Below are 23,919 nucleotides of genomic sequence, written 5' to 3' on the forward strand. Positions count from 1 at the left end.
AACTGCTCTAATCTAGTTGCCCCCTAATTGCTGTAACCAAAGATGCATGCCTTTTATTAATATATTATACAGTTTCCTGTAATAGGATTAGTATGTTGTTGTGACATTACCAATAGTTCAAATGTCAAATGTGTCAAGTAAACGTCAAAAATGTAAACACGAGTAAACATAAGTTTAAGATAAATGTGAATGTGATTTTACTCTAATTGGAATATTTTTTTAATTAATTTGCAAATAAGTGCAGTGACATGGCGACGCAGGAGAAACTACTAAAGTCCTTGGAGGCTCTGAGACTGCTACTGAACTCTAACCAAGCTTTAGATCCAGTGAAGTAAATATTTTTTTATTTGAATATCTGGAAGTAGATTTTAAATCATTTCGAAAATTTCAGAAAGAAGGAGAAGATTCAGCACTGTAATATCATTGTTGAGGCTATGATGAATCCCACTATAAAGATTGCTAAGAACTTCAACACTTTCCTGAGTTTTGCCATGGATGTTCTCTTACAGTTGTGTGATGATCCTGAGTCTGATGTCAGGATGACAGCTGATGAGTGCCTGAATAAGATCATCAGAGTAAATAGATTAACTTACTTTTAAAGATACATACTTATTTTGATATTTAAGGCAATGGGTAATAGCAGTATTACCAAGATCCAAATAGAATTGCACAAGGAAATTAAATCTAATGGATCAGCTAGGTCTTTGAGAGCTGCTCTATGGAGATTTGCACTGCTGGCTCATCACATAAGGCCACACAAGGGAAAACCATATGTCATTAATTTGGTCCCTTGCATAGTGAAGATTTTGGAGAGAACTGAAGAACTAGTCCATGAGACTTTAGCTAACAGTATGGGAAATATAATGAAGACACTTGGATGTTTCACTATGGATAGAGATATCAAGGTTCCAACAGTGTCAATAAATATAGTTCTTTTACAACTTACTTTGCCTGTTTTAGTGTATACTGGATGCATGTTTGAAGAATGTGAAAAATTCTCAGTCTGCGGTAATTCGAAGGACGTCCTCAAGTTGTATATTAAGTGTGTGCCTGAATTGTAGAAAACCATACATCTACCTTTCCTATGTTCTAAATAATTTAGTTGGTAAATCCAATTGGCAATCACTGCGATCTTTCGCTATACAAATCTCGATTTAATTTTCCAGATTATTTAATACCCGTCCAGGAAAGCCACGCCACTTTCATGATAATAGGCGTTTTCGGTTGTCTGAAAGCAATATTGCCAAAGCTGAAGAGTTTCGAGAAGGAGTCGAGAATGAATAATTACAATTTCTCAAGCAGAAAAGACGCCATCGATAAATCAGTGACAGTCGATCGATTTCTACAGGTAACATCTATTAAATAATCCACGTGTTAACTAAAGAACAAAACAAAAAAAAAACTCTGATTTAGATATACGAACTGTCTTTGCATTATTCCTCGCACGGTGATCACAACATTGTGAACGCTTCGCTAGAGACGTTGAACACGCTTTTTCAAAATTGTACAAAGCAATTTAAGGCGGCTTTAGTTAATCAAGATGGCCTCAAATGTAGCAAAATCGTTGCGGAAAGTGCCAAAATTAAAATGCGATCGCCTAGTAAGCAATATGACTACATATGCTTACTATTGCAATACTAATTTGGTTATGATTATAGGTCAATTGAGCGTAGCTACCACGCTAGTTTCGGAAGACAATTTACCTTTGGATGTGGAGCTGTTTGATAACTTCAAATCGGAAGATATTGAGAAGTGGATAGACGAATCCAAATTGTCCGTCATCAATGTGAATTACGTTAAAGATGATAAAGCGGGAAATTTCTGCGACTCGATAGATGGTACCATCAACAGTGCCAACGATAAGAGCAAGTGTTTTGATTATTCCAATATTACCATCGGTACTCTTAATGATTTGTACGCGGATAGCTTGAAGAGCGAGAGTATTGTTGAGCACATGGACAAACTAGTCTTGAGTGAGGGATCTTCTGAAAAAAGTAGCTCTTTGAAGGCCGACGATAAATCAACAAGTTTATTAGAAGATGTACCTTTAGTGAGTTTTAATCCAATTAATAATACGCCCTCATATAATAGTTTTTTTTTATAATTAATTAGGATATCGACGTTGGGGATTTTTTGGATAAAGCAGTGCCTTTGATTTATTGTGGTCGTTTATTAACGAAGCAATTCTTGTTGAACGGTGTGCCTGGAAAATTAATTCCCGATAAGAAAGTGCGAGTTTCCACAAAGAATCTTGCATTAACATGCCTTTCGAGCATCGTACAAATATACCCGCAAATAGTTGTTGTCCATTTGGATCGGAAAGTCACGACCCAGAGGATAAGCGATGTATTGATTTTTGCAAATCACGGAGATCCTCAGCTGAGGGGCCAAGTGCGTATCCTCATTTCCAATTTCATCAGAGCCGTTTTAGTATTGAGCAACGGCGATTATCAATGTTGGATCGACGATATTTGCAGTCTGGATTGCTTCAAATTATCGAATTTGATGGAAATGCTTTTAAAAGTAATTCAATTACTTAATTTTTATTTAAGCTTTAACTATTGAAGATTCATAATCATTGCAGGGATTGAAAGACGAATCATCAACTTGCAGTCGGCAATCTTTAGTTTGTTTGAACAATTTTCTGCGATTGCTATTGGATTCAGAGTTATGTGTTGAGGCCTGGCCCATTTTGAATTACCTTCCAATTTTAGCGCAGGATCCATATTGGTTGGTTAAGGTAAATAACATCGTATTTCAATATAAATCTGGTTATCTAATAAGAGCATATTCAGGTGAAATTAGTAGAGGTCATTTCCGAATTGGAGTACGTAACCATAGCACACGCATTTCCCACTTCGCAGTATCAAAACAAAGTGGTTTTTAATATTCTATTTGAGCTCATCAAGGACGAAGATCAGCGTGTTCGTTTAGCAGCATCAAATGCTATAGTCTCGTGAGTTTTTTTTATTATAAATTTCAAACTATATAGATTTATTCTAAATGTACATCATTTTATAGGGTTATACCAAAATTGTATTTCAAACATCATTATCCTAATGACTCTACGGTTACGTTCAAGGCTGTCTCTTACCGAAATACGTATATCCCACGATTATTTAGTGGAGAGATAGATGGTAACATCAACAAGAAACACTTCGTCGAAAGTATGCCATTTCCATATAATACGGCTTCCAAAAAATTGAATATCATCGAAATATCGTTAGGAAAAATCATCACCAAATTGTTTCAATACTTATTAACAACAACTTCGAAATATTATATTGTGAGTTTCGTCTTATATGAAACGAACGTCTTGTTATAACTAGTAATTCTTGTAGTACGGCTGTATAGAGACTTTGAATGCTTTGAGCTTCAAATTTCCAACGAGTGTGTATAAAAAGGCTTGGAGCTGTTTTAAGACGATTTCGGTAACGAAGCAGCGGCAGATATTCCAGCGAAGCAACTCCATTGGAGGAATCGCATCTCCAATAGAGGAATACTTCATAAGCAGTTCCGCGGATCTACTAAACGTTACAGTTCATCTTTTGACGAACGGAATCGTTTGCTATGATCTTAATTGCCATTTGAACTTGATCACTTTGGCTGGAAATCTCTTTGCAGGTTGTTTTTTAATGCAAATATTGAAAATAGATTGGTTATACACTATTTGATTTAGGTAAATGGCTGGAGAATATGAAAGCTCCGGCCGATTTGGGTTTGGAAGGAGCCAGGGAACAATGGGATTTATTTGCTGACAAGACTTTGGCGCAAATGTCCGAAGTATTCTTGGTGCATGTGATCAAAATGCTGAATATATTTTCCCATATAATCGACGAATCTGTGCCAAATTTACCTCAGAATAAGCTTCCCAATTTACCATCGACCAGCAACTTGTCTCCCATCAAGAGAAAGAAGAGCGACTTGGGCGAAAAGAAGATACTTTCGCCGAGCAAAACGCCTGACAAGGAAGATAAAAAGGTCGATTCTAAAGTTAATGCAATGGGATATTTCGCCAATTCTCCGCATTACATGAAGTTCTACGATATTTTGAAAGTCGCTTACAATAATTACAAGGTGCAGATATTAATTTTTAAATTGAACATATTTTTGTATTACTTATAAAATTAATACTTACATAGATCACATTGGAGTCTGAGGCATCGGAAAACTTCCTAAGTTTACTGAAGAGTACTCTAAACACTTTCTCGCAAATCCTGGAGGTGGCAACCTTAACAGAAATAGGAAGAATCGCTGAAGAGATTTTGCTGTATTTAAAATCCATTTTCCACCTGGATTCGGCATCAACTGTATTATGCGTGCAGCAATTACTGAAAAGCCTATTTGGCACAAATTTGAGCTCGGATTCCGATGTAATTTTGACGTACTTGAATCAAAATTCTCAAAGCGGAGAGAAAGAAGTAATTATTACCATACTCTTCAAACATTTACTAATCGTTTCATCGCTATAGGGCAATTTCGGATTTTACTATCGTGCCGCACAAATACCATTTGAATCGATTGGAAATTGCGTAAGCGCTTTAAATACTGTTGGAAAAGTGGACTGTGATGGTGATAGCACAGTAATGGGTTACTTGCATCGAAAAGAGAATAAGATTGGAGCGAACAAAGGTTCGGATAGAATACTTGCCAATTACATAAGGATTTTCGAACCGATGGTTATCGAATCTTTAAAGGTTTCTAAATCAATTTATTAGTGAATGTTTATTAAATTTTCGATTATGTTTTAGCATTACACGATTACCAGTAATGTTCAATTGCAATGCCAAGTTCTTCAGTTGTTGGGGCAATTGGTGCAGTTGAGGGTGAATTATTGTTTGCTTGATTCCGAGCAGATTTTCATAGGTTTCGTTTTGAAGCAATTCGAATTCATCGAAGAGGGTCAAATTAGGTACGTAATAATCTGTTGATAACAGGTTAATCGATTTATTTTCGTTTCAGTTTATCTGAAGAATTGATACCGAAAATTTTCCAATTTTTGGTTCATTTATCCTACGGCAAACAACATTCGAAGAGTATCATAGATATTCCGAAGATCATTCAACTATGCGATGGTTTAATGGCGAGCGGACAATCACCTTTGACTCATTGCATTCCTGCTCTGAAGCCGATCGTTGAAGATGTCTTCCTGTTAAGGAACAAATCGAATACACCGAATTTTAAAGATTTGGAAACCGCCAGGGAATTTTTGGTTTCTATGCTTTTACGTTTATTGGAGTACGGCGAAATCATCGATCTGTTCGTGCTTGTCTTGAACGAAAGCAAGTATTGCGATAATTCGGAACGATGGATCAGATTATCGCGTCAAGTCTTCGACGTCTTTCTATCAATGCTTGAGCAGAATAAAATCAAAGTGGATGAAGGCAATTGCTTTGAGGAAATCATCAAACTGATATTCGCACTGCATCCGAGCGCCTACAAAGACGTCGATAAGATACTCATCAACTTATTTGGAGAACCTCCTGTCCAAGTAATTTCGACTCGCGAGTTTCTTATAAATACTTTAAGTAATGGATTTTTTTTTAGGAGGATAAACATTTAGTCCGTTATTTAGGAAAGGTTTCTATATTGTTGTTGATACTCTCCCGAATGAAAGAAGACAAATTGCTCTTGAGGATCGCCGATAATCAAATGGAGTTTGCACCGGAAAGCGTTTATGTGCACATCGTAGAACCCGATCCTCTAAACGTTACCAAAATCTGCGACGTTCTTTCTCACGTGCAACCGGAAGTTGTTTTGTTGCGTTTCCTGTTTCGCATCGTGCACATATCTTTGAATAAGTGCGTTGAAATCGCGCAAAATCAAGAGCACGATTTCGTCGTGAAACAATTCAGTTTCTTTTTGATGTATTGTTTGTACATATTCCAATCAGGTATACATATATATTTGGTGCAAACTATCAATAATTCTATTGATTTTAGGGAATTATACTAAAATTACGAAAGTCGCGATTGGAATTTTCAACGATAAATTTGATCCTTTGCAGGGGTCTTCCGAGAAGATTCCGTTGGAGGAAATCAATAAGGGATTTCTGAAATTAAGATTTTTCTATCCATTGCTTACTTTTCAATGGTGCCACATCTTGGCGTTGGTGAATTACGACGACAAAAAGTTTTGGTCCTCCACTTTGAGATTTGCTGAAATTAAAGATGCGCGGCTTCTCAAGAAACCATCAAGTGTTAATGATGATATCGTTCGAATCGGTTCCACTATAGTTTATGCAGATTTTATGGTAATCTTATATATTGTCAATCATAAATTTCTTTTAAGTTATTATATTTTAGAGCGAACATTTACAGGAGGACAAATTGTCTTGGTTCTTTAGAAACAATATAATACTGTTGGTAAATTTGTGCTCGGAGCCTCCGATTGCCGAGCTGATCAATTCTATGCATCGCAATTCCACCTCGAGTGGCTTGTTGATTCACTCAATCTCCACAAAATGCCTCGATATTGAAGAAGTAACCTTCATCATTGCTTTTTTGTGAATCAACATTAATACTTCTACTGTTCTCAGCCTCAGTTCAAGATGAACCTTTTGCAATGCGTGGAGGGTGCACACAAAGCTCAAACTGGAAATCTACTGATGATGTTAATACCAAGATTACTGGAATGCAGGCAGCTGGCAGTTTCTAGAAACGTTAGCAATTTGTTGTGCAGAAGGGTCGAACTTCTGTTAACAATGAATAAGAACGAGATTGTAGGACAATTGTCGAAAACTAATTTAAATGGATTGATGGATGTTTTGGTTTCTTTGAACTTGACAAAAAAGTAATTTTTATATAATTAATTCGTAGCTATTGTTATCATTTTTTTTTTTGTATTGTAGACACGAAATGCTTGTGGGTCTTTTGAATAAGTTAGCAACACTTTACTACGATTCCCCTCCTTTATGTTTAGACGAGAGGCGAGCAATCAATCTTAATTGCATCAAGAAACTCAATATTCACAAGGACTGGTATATATCGATAATCCAAGGTCGATGCGAAACTGCTAATAAAGGAGTGGAAACTGCAGAACTTCTAAGTAAACTTTCTTATGAAGATGTTAGTAATATTTTACGTTCGAAGGGATTTCCGAAATCTGTGTTAAAAGATTGTTTCAACTTTGGAGGCGAGGAGTTGCTGAAGGTCTGCAGCGATTATCTATTTGCAGAAATAAAGAGGATCAGGGAAGCAATGCCGACGCCTCATCAAGTAATTATTATTTTTTATTACGATGTGGATGATCTCATTGTCATGATTTGTTTAGGTTTTCTTAGTGGAAGGACGGACTTCTAGTGCCAATGAAACTAAGTATAAATCTAATCTGTGCGAATTGCTCGCGGATGAAACATTTTTGTCTTCTTTAAAGGATATTGTTTTGGCAGTTGATGTGTTCGTGAGGTGTAAAGACTCGGGAATACCAGAATCGAGTCACGAAGATTTCGCGATTTTCAGTGTTGTATGTCTTGAGCTAGCCGCGTTTTCTTACGAGAATGAAACGGGGATCGACGTCGGGTTTTTGAACGCTTGCATAAGATGCTGCGACGGTATTCTGAAGAATAATATTATGTGCGCGATTTTAGGCCAAGATACGCATCTTTCGCGGCTGTGTTCCGCGGTGAACTGTCTATATAAGTTAATTCATGAACTTCTAGTTAATTCCGAGCCTCTGCCTACGGTCTTCTCTGAAAGCTTGGAGGAGACACTCGACGATCCGGAAACCCGTGCAGCAGGTGAATGCGTGCACCGGATGTCCGTTCTTGTCACATGGTTGCAAAAGGTTCGCAACCTGGAAGTAGATATACCTAGGTATCTCTTCATTAGCTTAAGAAGTATTGTGATATCTTTGGGCAGATTGCCATTGGTGAACTCGTTTGTACTTACTCCGCCCACGGCGTGGAAGTGCGGGCTCTCCGTGAAAATGACCGGTTTGTACCGTACTCAGGTCCCGCCGCTTCCCATCGACTACCTCCAGGAAATCGAGATTTTAGAAGAATTTATATTTAGGATCACGTTGCTAGGTTGGTCTTCGCGGCAACAGTTCGAAGAAACATGGATGTGTCTCCTCAGCGTCCTCAGTGCCAATCCCAATAGCGACAGTTCAATTGAAGAGATCAACGCTATTACACATTCCACTAGTTTAGTAGTTCAAGCTATAACATCTCTCCTCCTGCAAACTCTATACTATCCCCGTCCAGGCAACAGTAACGTCTCCAAATTCATACACGTCTCCCGCGATCGCGAATTGCTGGATCATTCTACGAGTGTATTGAAACTGAAGGAGCTGCAAGCAAGATTCCAAGCGAAAATGATTGAGAAAATGAATGGAGACATTTACATACCTGACGTGTTCTCCAAGCCGAACCTGGAGAAGCAGACATTTGGCTACTCGTACGGGCAAGTTTCTGTGGAATATTTGCAGTTATCCATTAAGATCATAGAGCTTAAAGAGGATAGCGAAGCCGCCAAAGTTTATCTGCAACGAGAAAAGGTGCTCTCGGAAATCGGTTTGGATCTGAATTCGTGCTTACAATTCCTCCTTGACCTCTACTCTCAATGGATCAAATCCGAAGAGGTTCTGCCTTTGAGGCTACTCCAAGAAGTTGTTAAATCAATTCTCGCGATATCGGATCTTTTCAGTGAAAGATCAGAGTTCGTTTGGATGCTGGATATATTCTCTGAATTATCGAGAAACCACGCCGTAGAAGATGAAATCATTCATCAATATTTGGTTGTAGGAATCTGCAAGGCTGTATCGGTTTTATCACCGGTAACTAACATTCAACATATATTAATATGTTATAAAAATTGTGTAATTATTTTTAAGGACATGGAATATTTCGAGTTGGCCAAAAAAATCATCACGCAGTCTTTGAAAAGTGCGTTTATCTCGGCTAGGATTTCCAGTATCCACGGTTTACTCTACATCTTGCAAATGGGTACATCTCCAAAAACAACCACCGGTGCCATTTCCGAGGAAATGCAGATCTTTCTTCCAATAGCCATCGAGTATATCCAGTGCCATATAAATACAAACAATAAGTTAGTAAAAATCCAACTATTGCTATTTATTTACAATAATAATTTTGTTTCAGTATTTTGAATCAATCGCAAAACCACACTCTGCTGGTTTGGAGTTTAGCGTTTTACTTGATAGAGAATATTGACTTTCCGCTTTTGGATGCGGAATTTGTGAATAACGTTCTGTCCAACGTCTTGGCTTTGCTGTACGATGCGAAGACCGTTAAAAATATATACATTCCATTGTTAAAAGTATTATTTAACAAATTTAATTTGTGTTATTGTTTTGTATAAAAATGTGTTTGTTTTAGGGTTTGGAAAGGTTGATAATAAGTAAGAGGCTTCCAAAGAAAAACACGGGAATGATAATGCAGTTGGCTCTTGACAAGTTAAAGAATGCTAATCCTGTGGTGGCTCTTCCGGCTGCTCAACTTCTGTTTACTTCCATGTATATAGGTAAGAATAGTTGATTATTATGAATTCAATTACCTATTTCTTTTGCTTTAGAATATTCTGATCATTTGGAGAACTCTGATGTCTCCAATGGATTGGTTCAGAGTAACCCTGATCATTTAGTACAAACAATCGAAAAGATTTCCGTGGTCTTCGATAGAATTAAGAAGGGTTTTCCGTTTGAAGTTGAAATCTTGAGCGAATCGTTGTCGACACTCCTGAACGATTTCTTCTCGCCGGCCGACATCTTGACTAAAGTGATCAGCGAGTTTCTGTCGCCCCAGCAAAGGCATCCGATGCAAATGAGCAAAGTCGTTTTCAAGATCTTCGAGTACGCTATTGAACAGTCACAGCTGTCACTCCTCCAAGATTGGGTTGTGTTTAGTTTGACGAACTTTACGCAGTCGTTTTCGATCGGAATGGCGACTTGGTGTTTGACTTGCTTCTTCATCTCTGCAAGCACGAATGTCTGGCTTCGGAACATCTTTCCGTACGTGCAGAAACGCATCGGCAGATACGAGTACGAGGATAGGAAGATCCTCTGCATTGCAGGATCAGATTTCTACAATAACTTAAGTAACGACGGTCAGAGAAAAACGTTCGTGGATAGTCTGATGAAAGTCAAAGATCAGGTCGACATGCCTTTCAACGAACTGTTGGGTTGTTTATAAAGTTTGTCTAAACATTATTATTATTATTAAAATATTGACTAAGTATGAATGTGTAATAAATGTAAATATGATTAACGTGTTTTAAATAAAAGAATATAATTAATATATATAAAATAATAAAATCTTTCGATTTGAATCGTTGTGATTTATTAAAATTTTTCTTCATAAAATTGGGAAATTGAACTCCTGCCATTGCTGTTTGGCCAAAGTGAGCACGCACAAGAAGTAATTCCGACTTTGAGGATTCACGTAGAAGGTGAGCAAAGTTTCTTCGACGTTACCGCCGTTGGGGCTTCCGCTGGGACTGGAATCTGGGGAGATGCTCATCTCGGAATGTTCCGGACTTTGACTATCCGGTAATTGCATTAAACCTACAGTGCTACGCACATAATCCGCTACTCTGGCTCTCGAGACTGGATCCATTTCGACGATCTCATCATCTTCCGTCTTCAAACTCACTTTAGGTGGATCCAACTTCAAGCATAGCAACGTTGGGTCGTTGTTGTTTACTCCGGACAATTCGGATAAACTCAGCACCCTCTGCGTCATGTCTTCATCCACGTCGATGATCACCAAAGATTCTGTGGTCAGGATCAGAGCAACAGCATCGTATTGACTTATGTTCGTGATCGCAGTTGCTTCTGTCACGAACAAGATGTGTCCATCGGATAAAAATTTGTATTTATACTTCAACAAGGAATTCGGAGATGAGTAGACGTGATTCAGTACGGGATTCATCCTTGGTTCAGGCATTTTATTCCATCCTGCTCCTTGCAGCAAACCTTGACCAGTTAAGGCTATCAACTCGGCAGCTCCGCTCAACGGTTTCGTGAAGACACCAACAATTCCTTTCCCAACCCCAGCCACCAAGCTTCTAGGGGAAGCACCTTCGATCATCACAGATTGCAAAGGATGATGGGCGATTCCGCCCACAGCACCCAAAAGACTAATTCCTAATCCAGTCAAACCCTTAAAAATAAACCCCATTAAGTAAAAACTCTAAAATATCTTCTTCGTATTTACCTGCATAAAACCTTGCGTTACACCTTGTGGCCTCTGCCTGCGCGATTCTTCGGTTCTCTTTAAATGCTCCTCATCCAAAGTCAAGCGATCCAAATTCCTAGCTACACTAGATGCCAATTTCGTAACCGATTGTAAAGTTCCTGCTGTTACGTGTTTCATGAGACTGGCGGATCCGTACGAAACGCCGCGCAAGAAAGCCCAAGGCCCTTGTATCAAGCCGTAATATGGAAGACTAACGAAATCCCTCAACCCAGTGCCCATGGCGCGCGCCAAACCTCCTGGACTACCTAAAAGTTCCAAAGACCCAACTACCCAGCCGGCTCCAAAAATGGCTCCACTTAAGTAATGCATAGTCAACGCGTGACCCAGTCTATAATTCGTTGTGAACAAACGCTTCTTATCGAATTTCCCGAATTGCAGAGGCGATTGGTCCAAGGCTATGTAAATCTTTACAGAACAATGTATGGAGAGGAGCACTGACAGAGGTTCAATAGTAAAAGTGCGTAAGCTTAATGGCTTGGACAAAAGTCTCGAACCCCATATCAAGTGCTCCGGAATGATTACAGACATGGAATTCATCTTTCCGTAGCCTTTCGTTCGCGCTTTGGGCCACACCAACAATTTACTTGGCTGCAGCACAGACACGTACTCGAAGAGTTTGTACATGTACGTATCTTCGATGAAAGCCGAAATTGGTTCTATTTTAATTTTTATATCTCTAACACCTACAAACCCATTAAATTTATATTTTACATTAAAACCTAATTGTATTATAAATACCTGTAACGTTACACTGTTGCACAGGATCCTTCCAAGTCTCAACATTCAGATCCACCTTGATCAAACAATCGTTTTGAGCGGTATGAACTAATTGAATTATAGGCACGTTCAGACTCTTCAAGCAATTATTAATCTTCGCTTCTTGTCCTACCAATAAAACCGGAAAATCATATGAACCACGCGAATACAATTGATTGTCGACCTGCACATCGGATATGCTCAAACAAATTTGCGAAATCTGGAAAACAAATAATTTAATTTTTATATTCGGATAAATCTTTAATACTACTACCTCTGATCTCGTGACGGTCAAGGAAATATCGTCGCAGGTTAAACTAGCGACTTCAGTCTTTTCTACGCCTCCGTTTTCTATATCAGAGGTCAAAGTGAAGGTTATCCCTTTGATGAATACCAACACCCTCAGGGCTGTCCATTCCTTCAGATTGCTCTTCGCATTAACATCCTCGATTTCATTCAACGACTGACTCGGGTTCTTCTCCATAACCACAGGCATCACCTCTATATACTTCGGATGATGCTTACCTCCAGTGTTAACGGAACTCAAGGAAGAGTTACTGTCTTCCGCGCTGAAATATGTGGTGCTAGCCAACGTGGTGCAACTCTCAGATGCCTAAAATAATAATATTAGTTGTGGTCTAATAAATATAAAAGCTAATTACATCAATCTCAGTTGGAGATTCTTTTTTATTGAACAAATTTTGAGTGGTCTCCATTTCGTGCATGGACAAACGAACTCTTATATCTCTAGCGCTAATCTCAACCTAAAATATACTCCCAAATAATAAATGATAAACAAATAAATGATTGCTGCTTACCTGACTGACTGACTCTATGGTAACATGTATAGTGTGCACAGAATATTTAACCGAAATTCTAACATCTCCGTAAAATGGTATTCTCACAAATTGATCATTGAAATTCGTCACGTTTATGGGTGTAGACCACAAAAATCCCTGTGGATCACCTAAAAATAACAGAATTAATCTTTTCCTGATTCAAAGATTACAGCAACTTACTTTCTGGATCTGATGCGAAAACTAAAGTTTCATAGTAGTTTTGTTGCGGTAAATCCGGGAATTTTTCAGCAATCACAGGCATCGTGTAGTAACAAGATTTACCATCATCCACAGAACATATCCAACTGAAGTGCTCACAATCTGAAAAAATTGTGCCCTGTTCAGCACCAGATTGAGCGCAGTAGATTTTTGTACCGCTCTGATTTTCGACTAACAATTGTGGATTGAAGTCTTGGTGTAAAGAAATAAAGGTTTGTCCTTTATGTTCTTGCGAAATTAACACCACAGGCACCTTTAATACATGAACATTAATTTTATAATATTAAGAAATGTTAAGTAAATAACTCACGCTCATTTCTTCGGTTTGTATGGAAACACTACGGCGAACAAGCATTTTATCCACGCGAATTGGACAAGACCAATTGTGGGAACCGTTTGAAGCAAAGGAAACGTAAAGCGCATATTCTGATTGGTCTTCAGTATTGTTTCCCAAAGAGTACCATTGGATTACAGAGATTCCCGTATTACTAAAAATATCAGTATTAATTATGTTTTGGAAAATCGGTATGTTTAAGATTAAATTACTTTTTATTTAGGTGTGGCGAAAGCGTGAAAGCATGTTTTTCCAGATGCCTAGGCATATGCATATTGACTTGATGTTCGGGCACTGCAAAGCACATGACTTGAACTTGGAAATTCAAATGACTAGTAATCACGTGCGAAGAACTGACTCGCAACAATCGGATCTCGTTGGACATAGAACTTGCTATGGAAATTACGCATATCTAAAAAAAATATTTATCCATTTTCAAACGCATTTTATATATAGTTTTTTTCACTTACGTAAGGTTCACATTTGACTACGGATTTGATGCAACCTTCCAAAGGAATCGTTCCGGTGATTTGAGGCATGTAAAATGTTTGCGTCCAATTGGATTTGGCCAATTGTAAAGGCGGCGATAAATTCCACGTTCCACCTATGCCTACACCTATATAAAATGTTTCCTAAACCCAATAATATCGTTGTAATATATATAATTAATACACATTCTTAAGAAGTACCTCTAATTTGGGTGGTGTTACAATTCCGTAATGCCCAATGCGGCAAAGTTCTTTTTCATTCACTATTATAGCAATGGAACAGCCCAGAGTGTTAATTAACAGAGACCAAGGTATTAACTCTACCAATAAAGCGCTGGAATATTGGCACGCGTTTTGGTATCGAACCTTGAAATAAAAAGTAAATTGAAAATAGATTTTTGAAAAGGATTAACTGCACAAATTACCTGGACATGAGCCAAAGGTTGCTCCTCAATTGTAAACTCGACATCTTCCAATTCTTCCTTAAAATAAGGCCATTGCGATTTATCATACTTATTAATTACAGCCAGAATCTCGTTGATATCTTCCTTCTCTGATTTGCGGAAGAAGTTCTTCTGGTCCACTAAGCTATAGTTCAAGGGAACGTAAGGATTCGACGATGAAGTTGTAGTACTAAAAATAAATTGAATTAATTGGATAATTTCAAGAAGAAAAGTTAAATCATTTTACTCCAATTGGAAGGTCAGTTGATGAGAATGGTCTATGGTGCCGGGACAATACAGCTGCTGGTACTCTCCTAAGCCGCTAACTGTGGATTCTATGTGCACATTAAGAGTAGGAGTTTCGATTCGAACTTTTGCATTGATGGGCATATTTGAGCGAATCATGAAGAGAGGCCACAGCATTGCCATGATTTTCGTACCTTTCGCGAAATTCTGAACGACGATTCTACACCAAACGCTCAGAAACTGCCCTCTTTCTTGTAACGGCACTGCAAATAATTAAAAATATAATAATTAAATTGAGTATAATTAAAAATGAATACCTTTAACAAGCCAAGGTTGCGCGCATTTGGTATTCTCCATCAAAGGTATATCACCAGACCAAGCAGATTCCAGTCCGAAAAACCTCAAGCGCAAGAAGTATGCCTTGTTGGCATCGACGAGCATCGAAGGCGGTGTACTCTTACCGCGGATTATGTAACTTGGGGCGTGTCTGAAATCTTTGTCCTTATCTTTTTCTTCGGCTTCCAGAATTTTCATCTCCAAATGCTCAATTAAAGTGTTGCAAACAATAAGTTGACCTCCGAAGGCTACCATTTTCTGAGTGGCCGACAAAGATTTCACTGTAACCACGATCATCGAATTTCTGTTAGCTATCTTGCACATGAAGATGCCGTCCTGATCAATCCTGAACGGCTCAGACCAAGCCCAATGATTCTCCTCCAGAGCGACGCGGATCATCTGCTTGCATTTCTGCGATCTCCAAGCGTACAGATGGCAATACCTGGATGGTAAAAATATATCTTCAAGACCCACCTGTCCGAAACGTAAGTTAACATTGGTATCGTTGCAAATCACGTAATGGGTCATGATTATCAACTCGCGGTTGTCTTCTCCACTGAAGCAATCCGCCCAGTTTTGAGCGCTGACTCCAAGGGTGTGCGCTGCAGAAGCACCGAAATGCACGTGGATAGGTTTCGATATAAAATTGATGCCCATCGTTTTACTTAAGCTGATCTCCAGTTTAGACGTGAATGGTTCAACAAAAATCTGCTGCGTGAGGAATCCGTAATCCAAAATAAGACATTTTATAGACGCACTAACATCGAATACGGCCGTTTCAAACGCCCACGTCGCCAAGAAGGCATTAGCATTATCGATGGTTAAAGTTAAGAACGATTGGTATTCTGGAACCACAAAGTCTGGAGTGAAATTCTTTAGATCATCGTGAAGAGTGTAATTCAGATGCTTGTTGAAGTAGTTGTACAAGTTGATGCTTAAAGAAGTAACGTGTACAGCTACTGTTAATTCCGGTATTAAGTTTTTGTTGAAGTAGGAATCGACGCGGATGCACCCAGCCAAAGCTCTAGGTGATACTAAGACCCTCGAAGAATAATCTTTAATCTGCAATTTAAATATTTGATGAAATCTGCTATTTTCAGATAATAATATTACCGAAGGTGTTAAGACTACTCGCCAGGTACAGGCCACAGCTGGTTGTGGGTAATTCTTTGGCAACTCCAAATGGCACATGTCTGTTTCCGAAAGATAGAACTGCGTGTATGGTTGATAACAACCATGGCAGTCTGACCAATACTCTAAATGACAGAGAATTTGTTGGTCCTCTTCGCTTCCAGTTGTTATTTTAAACGGAACTGGAAATACGCGCACTTTAGTCAAAGCTCTTGGCTGAGGATACCTCCAAGCCATCGCAGATATATTTCGATTCCAAAACATCACTTGATAAGGCAACGGTAATTCATCCACATTATTACTAGTGGAATCGACGAACTGGAAAGCACCGGCTCTCAAATCATCTTTGTAATGCTGCTCTTTCTCCCCGACCGGCACCTTTTTACTCTCAATTTTTATTGGCACCGATGTTGTTTTAGTGAAATTGCTACAAAACTCCGTCAACTCTCTTTGCATCTCATCCAAAGATTGAATCTTATCCGGACTCACATCCAACATTATACAATCGCTTTCTATGGAGACTTGCAGTTGAGGATTAGAGTTCACACTCTGCCAGCTCTCCCAAAACATGGAAAACTCAAAAACTACATTCCAAGGGTTTAACAGCAATTTTGTTTCACCATCTCTGCACACGCCAAGTGTGACGCAATCCAAGCTCAGAAAGTCCAGAAGCTTCTCGGGACGATTCGATAAAGTTAAATGGTTGTACAGTTTTTGGAAGCTCAGTCGTACTTCAAAATGCTTGGCTGTTTGAACAGCTAAAATCATTTGAGACATATTGATCGTGAATTGGGTAATGCCGAAAAATTTATCCTTAATTTCTTTGAATTTTGAGTAATGCTCCATGGATCTTTGCGGTTCGGGTTTCTTAATCTTTATCTCACGCCGGATTATGCTTCGGTTATTCTTGAAGTTCTCTATGATTCTCTCTTGGATGTGTAAGAGATACATCCATCGCGGAATTGAGCAAAGTATCTTCGTGGGTTTCGCTAAATCAATTTCTAGAGTTGCTGTTTTACCCATACTTTTCGTCCATTTTAGAGTAAAGAAAGCTGGTAGGATTCCTGTATCCGGGTTTGGTGTTCCCGATTTGGTTTCCAGAAGTTTTATAGGAAAATCTTCTTCGGTTATGGTACCTTTCATGATGCGATGATCCGGACCACCAATTTTTATACCTAGATCATAACATGTAACTTGTACCTTCTTCCCAATCTGGGTATCGGATAAAAATGCATTTGGTTGTATAATATTTAAGAATATTAGAGGAGTGAACATTTCAACGTTCGGTCTTTCATCTATACTTCCTTCATCTGAAGCCTCATATCCATGCTCAGTTTCAGACTGCAAATTTAAAAAAAAATCATAAATATAAGTCAAAAAATAAAATAATTAAACTCACTTCGTACGCAGTTCTAACAGCGTTTTTCTTCTCGATTTCGTAGAGAACAAACGAAAATTTTCCGCCAGCTACCAAAACATCTAAAGGAATATACTGTTGCGTCTGTTCAGCCTTTATACTCGCCGATTTTTCGCTAACATCGCTCATCTTTCTCAAAAAAGAACTTTCCTGAAATCCGAACATATAAATCTCTCTAGAAAACTAAATTTTCGCATTACCTTAGTTTTGATAGAATAATTTGTACTACGAATATCGGACGTTTCTATGCCTGAATCTCTCATGTAATCATGCGTTTCCAGCACTTCTTCGCTTTTCTCCAATTGTATATAAGGGAAAAACACTTTAGGTCTCTTTTTCGTGCACTTATTTGAATTGGTTAATTCAACCGCATAAGACGCTTCATTTATGAGAGCGTCCAACAACTTAATTTGACTCAAGGATATAGTTAACATTATATCAGAAGTAAAATTAATCTCCATGGAATGTCCACAAATCACATCGCGTTTGTAGATCATTGCTGGTGCAGCAACTACAGAAACATCGAAACTAAAAAAAACGTGTTAGTTACAAATGGATTGTAATAGTTTAAAAGACTTACTTCCTTATAATGGGATACAAATGGCCATCTGGGCTATTCTTTAATTTAGCTCTACCCATATTGTTCCATTCCAAAGCTGGATTTTCGCTCATCGTTCGTAAAACAGTGACAGTTTTTCCAAAGGATTTAAAGTTCTGCTTGATTTCCGACCATGCTCCAGTATGCATCGATATACCTAATATATCCAATTGGTATTGACGATCCTCAACATCACTTCCTGGAACGTTTAAGATTCTAGCTTGTGCTGCTTGCTGGTAAATATCCGGTCTGCAAGGTGTTCTGCAAATGGGATTAACGGCAGTTGGGGTCAGATTAATCGCTTTGATATCAAATATTGTTGCATTCTGCCGTGCATTCTGGTTGCCAAGTTCAACAGAAGGCATGATTACACGAAAATCGTGGAATTCCAAGTATGTCAAAGGTAATGAGCGGTTGCTCCAATTGGAATTAGATTTAACCACTTTTTTGGGTTTGGATGGCAAAGTTGGGATTTGCAGTAGAGGCTCTAAAACCAAGAAGTAATTTTTCAGAGTAGCTGGTGAAATAAGTATATCTATTGGTTGTAGACTCAACACAATTTCAGTTATAAATCGTGAATGAACTTTACGCGTTTCTTCTTTATCTTCCTGCAAAAATAACATTATTAGATTTGAATTTAATTAACAAATTTAGCACGTACAGTTTGTTTGTTCTTTTTTGCAGTTCCCCACAAATTATGGGTGTGCTGACAACTCGCTCTCGTTATGGTGATGTTAGCAAAACTCGTGTCTTCTTGTCTTTCAGACTTCAGATGTTCATCGTTCGCTTGCATCACAAAACCCAAAAATTCACCTGGTTTCCATTTTTGGTTTTCCCTTTTAACAAATCAAAAATATTATAAAATTTACAGTTTAGTTATTTACTTAATATTTACTTGACATAATGCATTATACTAGCAGATCCAATTTTGCTTTTAACTTTGAGATAGACGCTTTGAAAGTCGAGGGAGCTAACAATATCTTCAGCATCAAGAACAAACTTCAAATTAGGCCTCTTCTTGTAAACGTTCTCTTTAATATCCTTTGAGTCATGAGCCAACAGCTCCAGGCTAAACTTGGCGATGGTGCATTGAATCCAAGCTGTTAATTTGATGTTCTCATTGTCCAATTTATCTGTGTTCACTCGAGCTGTCTTTTCGCTCATTGTTTCCACTGTACTTTCCTTCATCAATGTCGGCGATAGGTTCGAGTTATTACTAGCTGATATTTGCATTGCTGGTTCGCTTCTAGCACTCTCCTGCTGTTCAGGCATTACATTATATAATACTTCAAATAATCCATGTGCAATACTTGCAATTAAACACACCTAAAAGGATAAATCAATGTAATATAGCAAACAAAAGAAAAGTATATAAATTACTTGTAATTCCGATATTGATATCACAATTGGAGTCATATCGATGTGAATGCAAACACCTAAACTATCGATGTCGTGCTTACTGGTATTAAGATTCAACATAGGAAGACTTTGGGATTCGTTTTCGGGTCTATGGTGCTTCGTGGATAAACCCACCGTTGCTGTTATCACCACAGGCGAAAGACACACTACCTTTTCACCATTTTGCCACGTGTAGCAACAAAAATCGGAAATTATTATGTTCCATGGAAAGCTAGATCTACCTAGGATCATAACATGTTTACATTACATAATCAATTAAGTATGAATTTAAATGTAATTACTTTTAGTCCAAACAGTTTCCGGCATTATCACAGGCATAGCGTTCATGTATCGAATAAGATTTTCTTTGCAGGATGAACTTCGAATAACAGCAGATGGTAAAGTCACTACGAAAATATCTGAGGGATATTCCTTCCTCATTGCTTCATCGATTGCTTGTTGAATTCCTAAAAATATATATAATTTAAATTTTGGTTTAGTTTTAAAAAAAAAACTTACCTTGAGATCCTACAGCGGACAACGATTTGACTGGAAAATAAATCGTGCATTGCGATATATCGCCATACAACAGCAGACCTTTCCAAACATCGAACCACTTTTTAAGAAAGTCGTAGGTCTTCTCCTGAAACTGTTTTTAAATGTTAAAACCATATTAAACTTTATACAAATTAATAGATTACATCAATGACGCTCTCGTCGTCTTTACTAGTTGTAGCTTGCATTTTTTGAGGTATAGTGACTTGGTCGAGACTACTGTGAATGGATTCATAAGGTGTCCTGGCTCTTCTAGGAGTCTCATAAGCACTAGCATCAGAAAAACTTCGACTCAATTTTCTCTGACTCGAATCGAAAATCACTTCTGTTTTGGTGTGCACAATCCTAGGTGTATACAGTAGCCACTTGCACATCAAAGGATCCAAACAGATTTTGATTTCGCGCAAGTTAAACATCAACACTGGAGGATGACACTGTTTCTCGGCATCAATAGGAAATTGAATTGTTGCATTCAATAAAGGTTGATCGTTATTGTAATCATCCTTATACTCGGGCCCGGAGAAAACCAATACTTGTTGAATCTCGCTGGATAAATAATAATTTGAGTTTATCATAGTATCGTTGGAATCTCGACGTGACATTGGTTCAAAGACGAATGCCTTGATGGATCCTAAGCTACCATCCCAAGTAATTGTCGTATTAGTTTTGACTTTCTTAAAGTTGATGGCTTCCACGCAAAACTCCAAATAAACGAATCCGGAATCTTTGACGGCATCTTGCATTATTGAGCTATGGATAATAGTGGTTTGGGAATCCTCGCAGTCCATTTTCATCAGTTTATCGATGATTTGCGCGACCAACGCTATTTTCGGATTGGTCCCCGTTATAGTTATACCTTCTGCTCAAATTAAAAAATAATAATATATTTCAATTTAAAGATATTTGATAAATTACCAGATTCGAAGCTAAATTGTTGATGTGGAATATCTGGGTTGATCCAATACTGAGGCATTAGAATAGTCCTGCTTTGGAAAGACGCGTAGCTTGGAGTCATGATGGTAAATTGCATATTGGAAACGATCAAACGACTGCTGAATGCGCTTATTTTCAATGTTAAATCCGTGTGGCAAGCGTCGAACATTTGCTGAGGAGGTTCAGGTAATTGGCAAGTTGTACGCAGCAAACGCTTGATGTACATGGGATTGGATATACGTAAATCGATGCATTGGCATTGTAAAGTGATTTTTGGCAGGTCGACTTGTTGAGAAGGAGTTGGATTTATCACAGACGTTTTCTAAAAGAACAAATTGATTAAATTACTAATTAGAAGTTTGATGCAAAATATTACTTTTCTCTTTTTGAATAGATATCCTTTAGTTGCCTGGAAGTACGGATGATCCATCAATTGGAATTCTATAACCGGAGCCAGCATAGTATAACGGACAACCCTAGTTGGTATATTCTCATTCAACGCGTCATAATCATCAGCAGCTGGTGGCTGCAACTCAGTCAGTACTGGTTCCGGCTTGGGAATACTATAAGGCGTGTAATCGTAGGCGGAAGCCGCCGCTTGTAAACTACTTAATCTATGCAGCAAACCCGAACAGATTCGCAGCTTCAAAGGCCCAACCATGAATCGAAGCATAGCCTTTTCCGAATAATTACTAAAATCATTCAAAATATAATTAATCCATCGCCGTCGATATTTAAACAATCAAACCTATATTCTAAGTCGCTCCCCAATTCGGAAAGATTCTCGCTGGCCGTATCATCGGGAACATCCAATTTATAAATGTAATCCACGGCAAAAGCTGCCGATCTACCCAAGAGCGAGGTCTCAGTATGCGTCTCCAGATGTGTATCCCAATCCATATTATATATTTTATTCTGTCCCTTATTTTCAACAGCCTCTGCGTCGAAAAGGGAATCGCTTTTGTGCACATCCGACACCCAACCAGCCTTCAGATATTCAGTTGTCGCAGTCCCATCGAAAACATCTTGCACCGAACAACTGCAGTGACCAATGGGCAGCAACACCATTTGACTAACGCCCATACCAACGTGCACCCAAACCCTTCCCACCGTAATAGATTCCATGAAAATTCCTTGCAAACGCAATGTCAGCAAAGGCCAATGTTTCAGTTTCTTTTGCGTATAGTAATTTCCTTTTTCGTTACTAGATTCAGACACCTACAACACCAATTAAATTACAACATTTTAATGATAATTTAATTAAATCACCTTAAATGTTAGTGAAGCATTATCAACGTAGAAGCTGATTTGTGTTACGTGACCGATAGTAGCGATTTGTTGCGTGATATCCCAATCATCCCAATTGGTAGGTAATACCGATGGTAAGAAAGACCATGCCCATCCAGCCAACGACTGTTTATCTTGCGTGTATTCAGCTGCAAAGAAATCCTGTTTAAATGTTCTTTAAGAAAAATTCAAATTTATACCATTTGGTTCTGTGACGTTATCTGCAGTATCTTTATTTACTTCAATTTCGGATTTTAGCTCCTTCTGATGCAAAGCTTGTAACAGATGTATAAGCCGCAGCAGCATCGGAATTTGCTGTTCCGTCATGCTAAATTCCATCCTGCAAATGATAATTATAAATCAAATATAAATCCGTTGCGTAATCTTACGAATTGCAATAGATATCCAAACGCGTCGTCGAAGCCTTCTTAAGTGAAGCTACATAGTAAGTTCTTAGTAAATGGATAACCATAGAGCAGCGATAGAGCATAGGTTCTTGGTAGACATCGATCTTCCCCGAGGCATTCCTCTTGTCCAAACAAACAGTTAAATCGTTCACAGCAATCACCTTCCTTATAACAACATGCGATTGCGATACATCTGTATAAGCTGGTTCCCATTTTTCATTGGCTGATTCAAATGTTAAGAGTTTAACATTCATGGATAGTACAATATCCTCCTCCACATACTTCAAGATCAAATTATTACAGTAAATCCTTATATTACTGACTATCTTATTAATCAAATTCTGCACATAGCTGGGAGGTGTCTCAATGTTTTGTCTACAAATAACAATAGTTAATTCCAAAATAGATCTAACAGTTTAAATAATAAACCTTTTATTCTGATTTTTCTTCTGCTTATCCTTTGCCTGACCATTATCCCTTGCACTTTCTGCGCCTCTTAATTTTAAAATACATTCTATAAATGTAAGAAATCAATTAATTGTAAATGACTACAAGTAATCAAATAATAAATACCTATAGTGTTTATTGTGATTGTAATTGGTTCTGATGCCAATTTTGTCCATGGCACATGGATCAACAGTTCATGGATGTGTCCAGAGACAAAGCTAAATGGCAATTGAAGTTCCTGCTCGAGAACCTCCAGTCTTAAGTCTAGGTTGTGGAACGATGCATCTCCACCCCACAAAGAGACCTAAAGCATTACAATATGCAGTGCATGTTGTGATGACAAATCAAGCACTTACCTGAGAATCCTCAGGCCTGAAATTTTTAATATACTTGTCAACATAGCTTAGTAGTATTGGTGTGATGTAGGATTCGATTTTAAACATATTAAGACCATAGCATGTTCGTAATCAACTGAAATTAATGGTATTTACATTATTTGTTGTTTCTTTGTTCTTGTTGCAGTCATTTTATTTACCAAGCAGATTATGTATGCTGATGCAGATAATCCTTGCAACTAGAGATCTAATTTAGCCATGTTTCTCTCTCCAAGCGATTCCGGATTATAAATTAATTGTAAATAAAAATAATAAATACACAGGGACGAAAACACCTGATTTGAAACCACTTGGCAGTCGGACTACCAACTTTGGAGCATTTGGAGATTTGTAGAGTGTAGCCAACTTCAGTTGCTTGGATGGTATTTAAATGAAGATTTAAATTATTAACAAAATTATGTGTGTGTAGAATTTTAAATTCCAATTAAGAATGGAATGTCCTTTATTTAATATTTTAAAATACATTTCTTAAATA

At 38.0% G+C, this 23,919-nt stretch overlaps 2 protein-coding genes across 2 annotated transcripts; one reads left to right on the plus strand and one right to left on the minus strand.

The window, feature by feature from the left end:
- Nucleotides 1–129: 129 nt before the first annotated feature.
- Nucleotides 130–10,218, plus strand: LOC108566239 (huntingtin). Its single transcript, XM_017926036.1, has 27 exons — nt 130–331; nt 392–575; nt 627–905; nt 961–1,105; nt 1,167–1,348; nt 1,414–1,600; nt 1,659–2,050; nt 2,113–2,523; nt 2,585–2,740; nt 2,796–2,956; nt 3,022–3,286; nt 3,342–3,624; nt 3,680–4,077; nt 4,143–4,421; nt 4,473–4,697; nt 4,752–4,912; nt 4,963–5,491; nt 5,548–5,893; nt 5,943–6,253; nt 6,306–6,482; nt 6,539–6,792; nt 6,851–7,217; nt 7,273–8,775; nt 8,833–9,047; nt 9,101–9,278; nt 9,338–9,482; nt 9,534–10,218. The coding sequence occupies exons 1-27, from the start codon at nt 249–251 to the stop codon at nt 10,148–10,150; spliced, it is 8,433 nt and encodes a 2,810-aa protein (XP_017781525.1). The 5' UTR covers nt 130–248; the 3' UTR covers nt 10,151–10,218.
- A 73-nt stretch (nt 10,219–10,291) lies between these two features.
- Nucleotides 10,292–23,747, minus strand: LOC108566237 (vacuolar protein sorting-associated protein 13B). The gene is made up of 34 exons (XM_017926034.1): nt 23,585–23,747; nt 23,406–23,520; nt 23,176–23,353; nt 23,032–23,116; nt 22,585–22,977; nt 22,396–22,535; nt 22,178–22,344; nt 21,657–22,126; nt 21,285–21,600; nt 20,891–21,230; nt 20,122–20,834; nt 19,940–20,069; nt 19,723–19,887; nt 19,403–19,662; nt 18,918–19,348; nt 18,684–18,858; nt 18,005–18,630; nt 17,625–17,952; nt 17,407–17,574; nt 15,990–17,348; nt 14,858–15,938; nt 14,542–14,803; nt 14,277–14,484; nt 14,053–14,217; nt 13,834–13,995; nt 13,576–13,775; nt 13,340–13,517; nt 12,991–13,282; nt 12,790–12,938; nt 12,634–12,735; nt 12,246–12,584; nt 11,954–12,191; nt 11,174–11,898; nt 10,292–11,119 (listed from the first exon to the last, which is right to left on the minus strand). The coding sequence occupies exons 2-34, from the start codon at nt 23,490–23,492 to the stop codon at nt 10,313–10,315; spliced, it is 11,439 nt and encodes a 3,812-aa protein (XP_017781523.1). The 5' UTR covers nt 23,493–23,520; nt 23,585–23,747; the 3' UTR covers nt 10,292–10,312.
- Between the last annotated feature and the right edge of the window lie 172 nt (nt 23,748–23,919).

Source organism: Nicrophorus vespilloides, unplaced genomic scaffold (assembly GCF_001412225.1).
Source record: "Nicrophorus vespilloides isolate i.1.1-1 unplaced genomic scaffold, Nicve_v1.0, whole genome shotgun sequence".
Lineage (NCBI taxonomy): Eukaryota > Metazoa > Arthropoda > Insecta > Coleoptera > Silphidae > Nicrophorus > Nicrophorus vespilloides.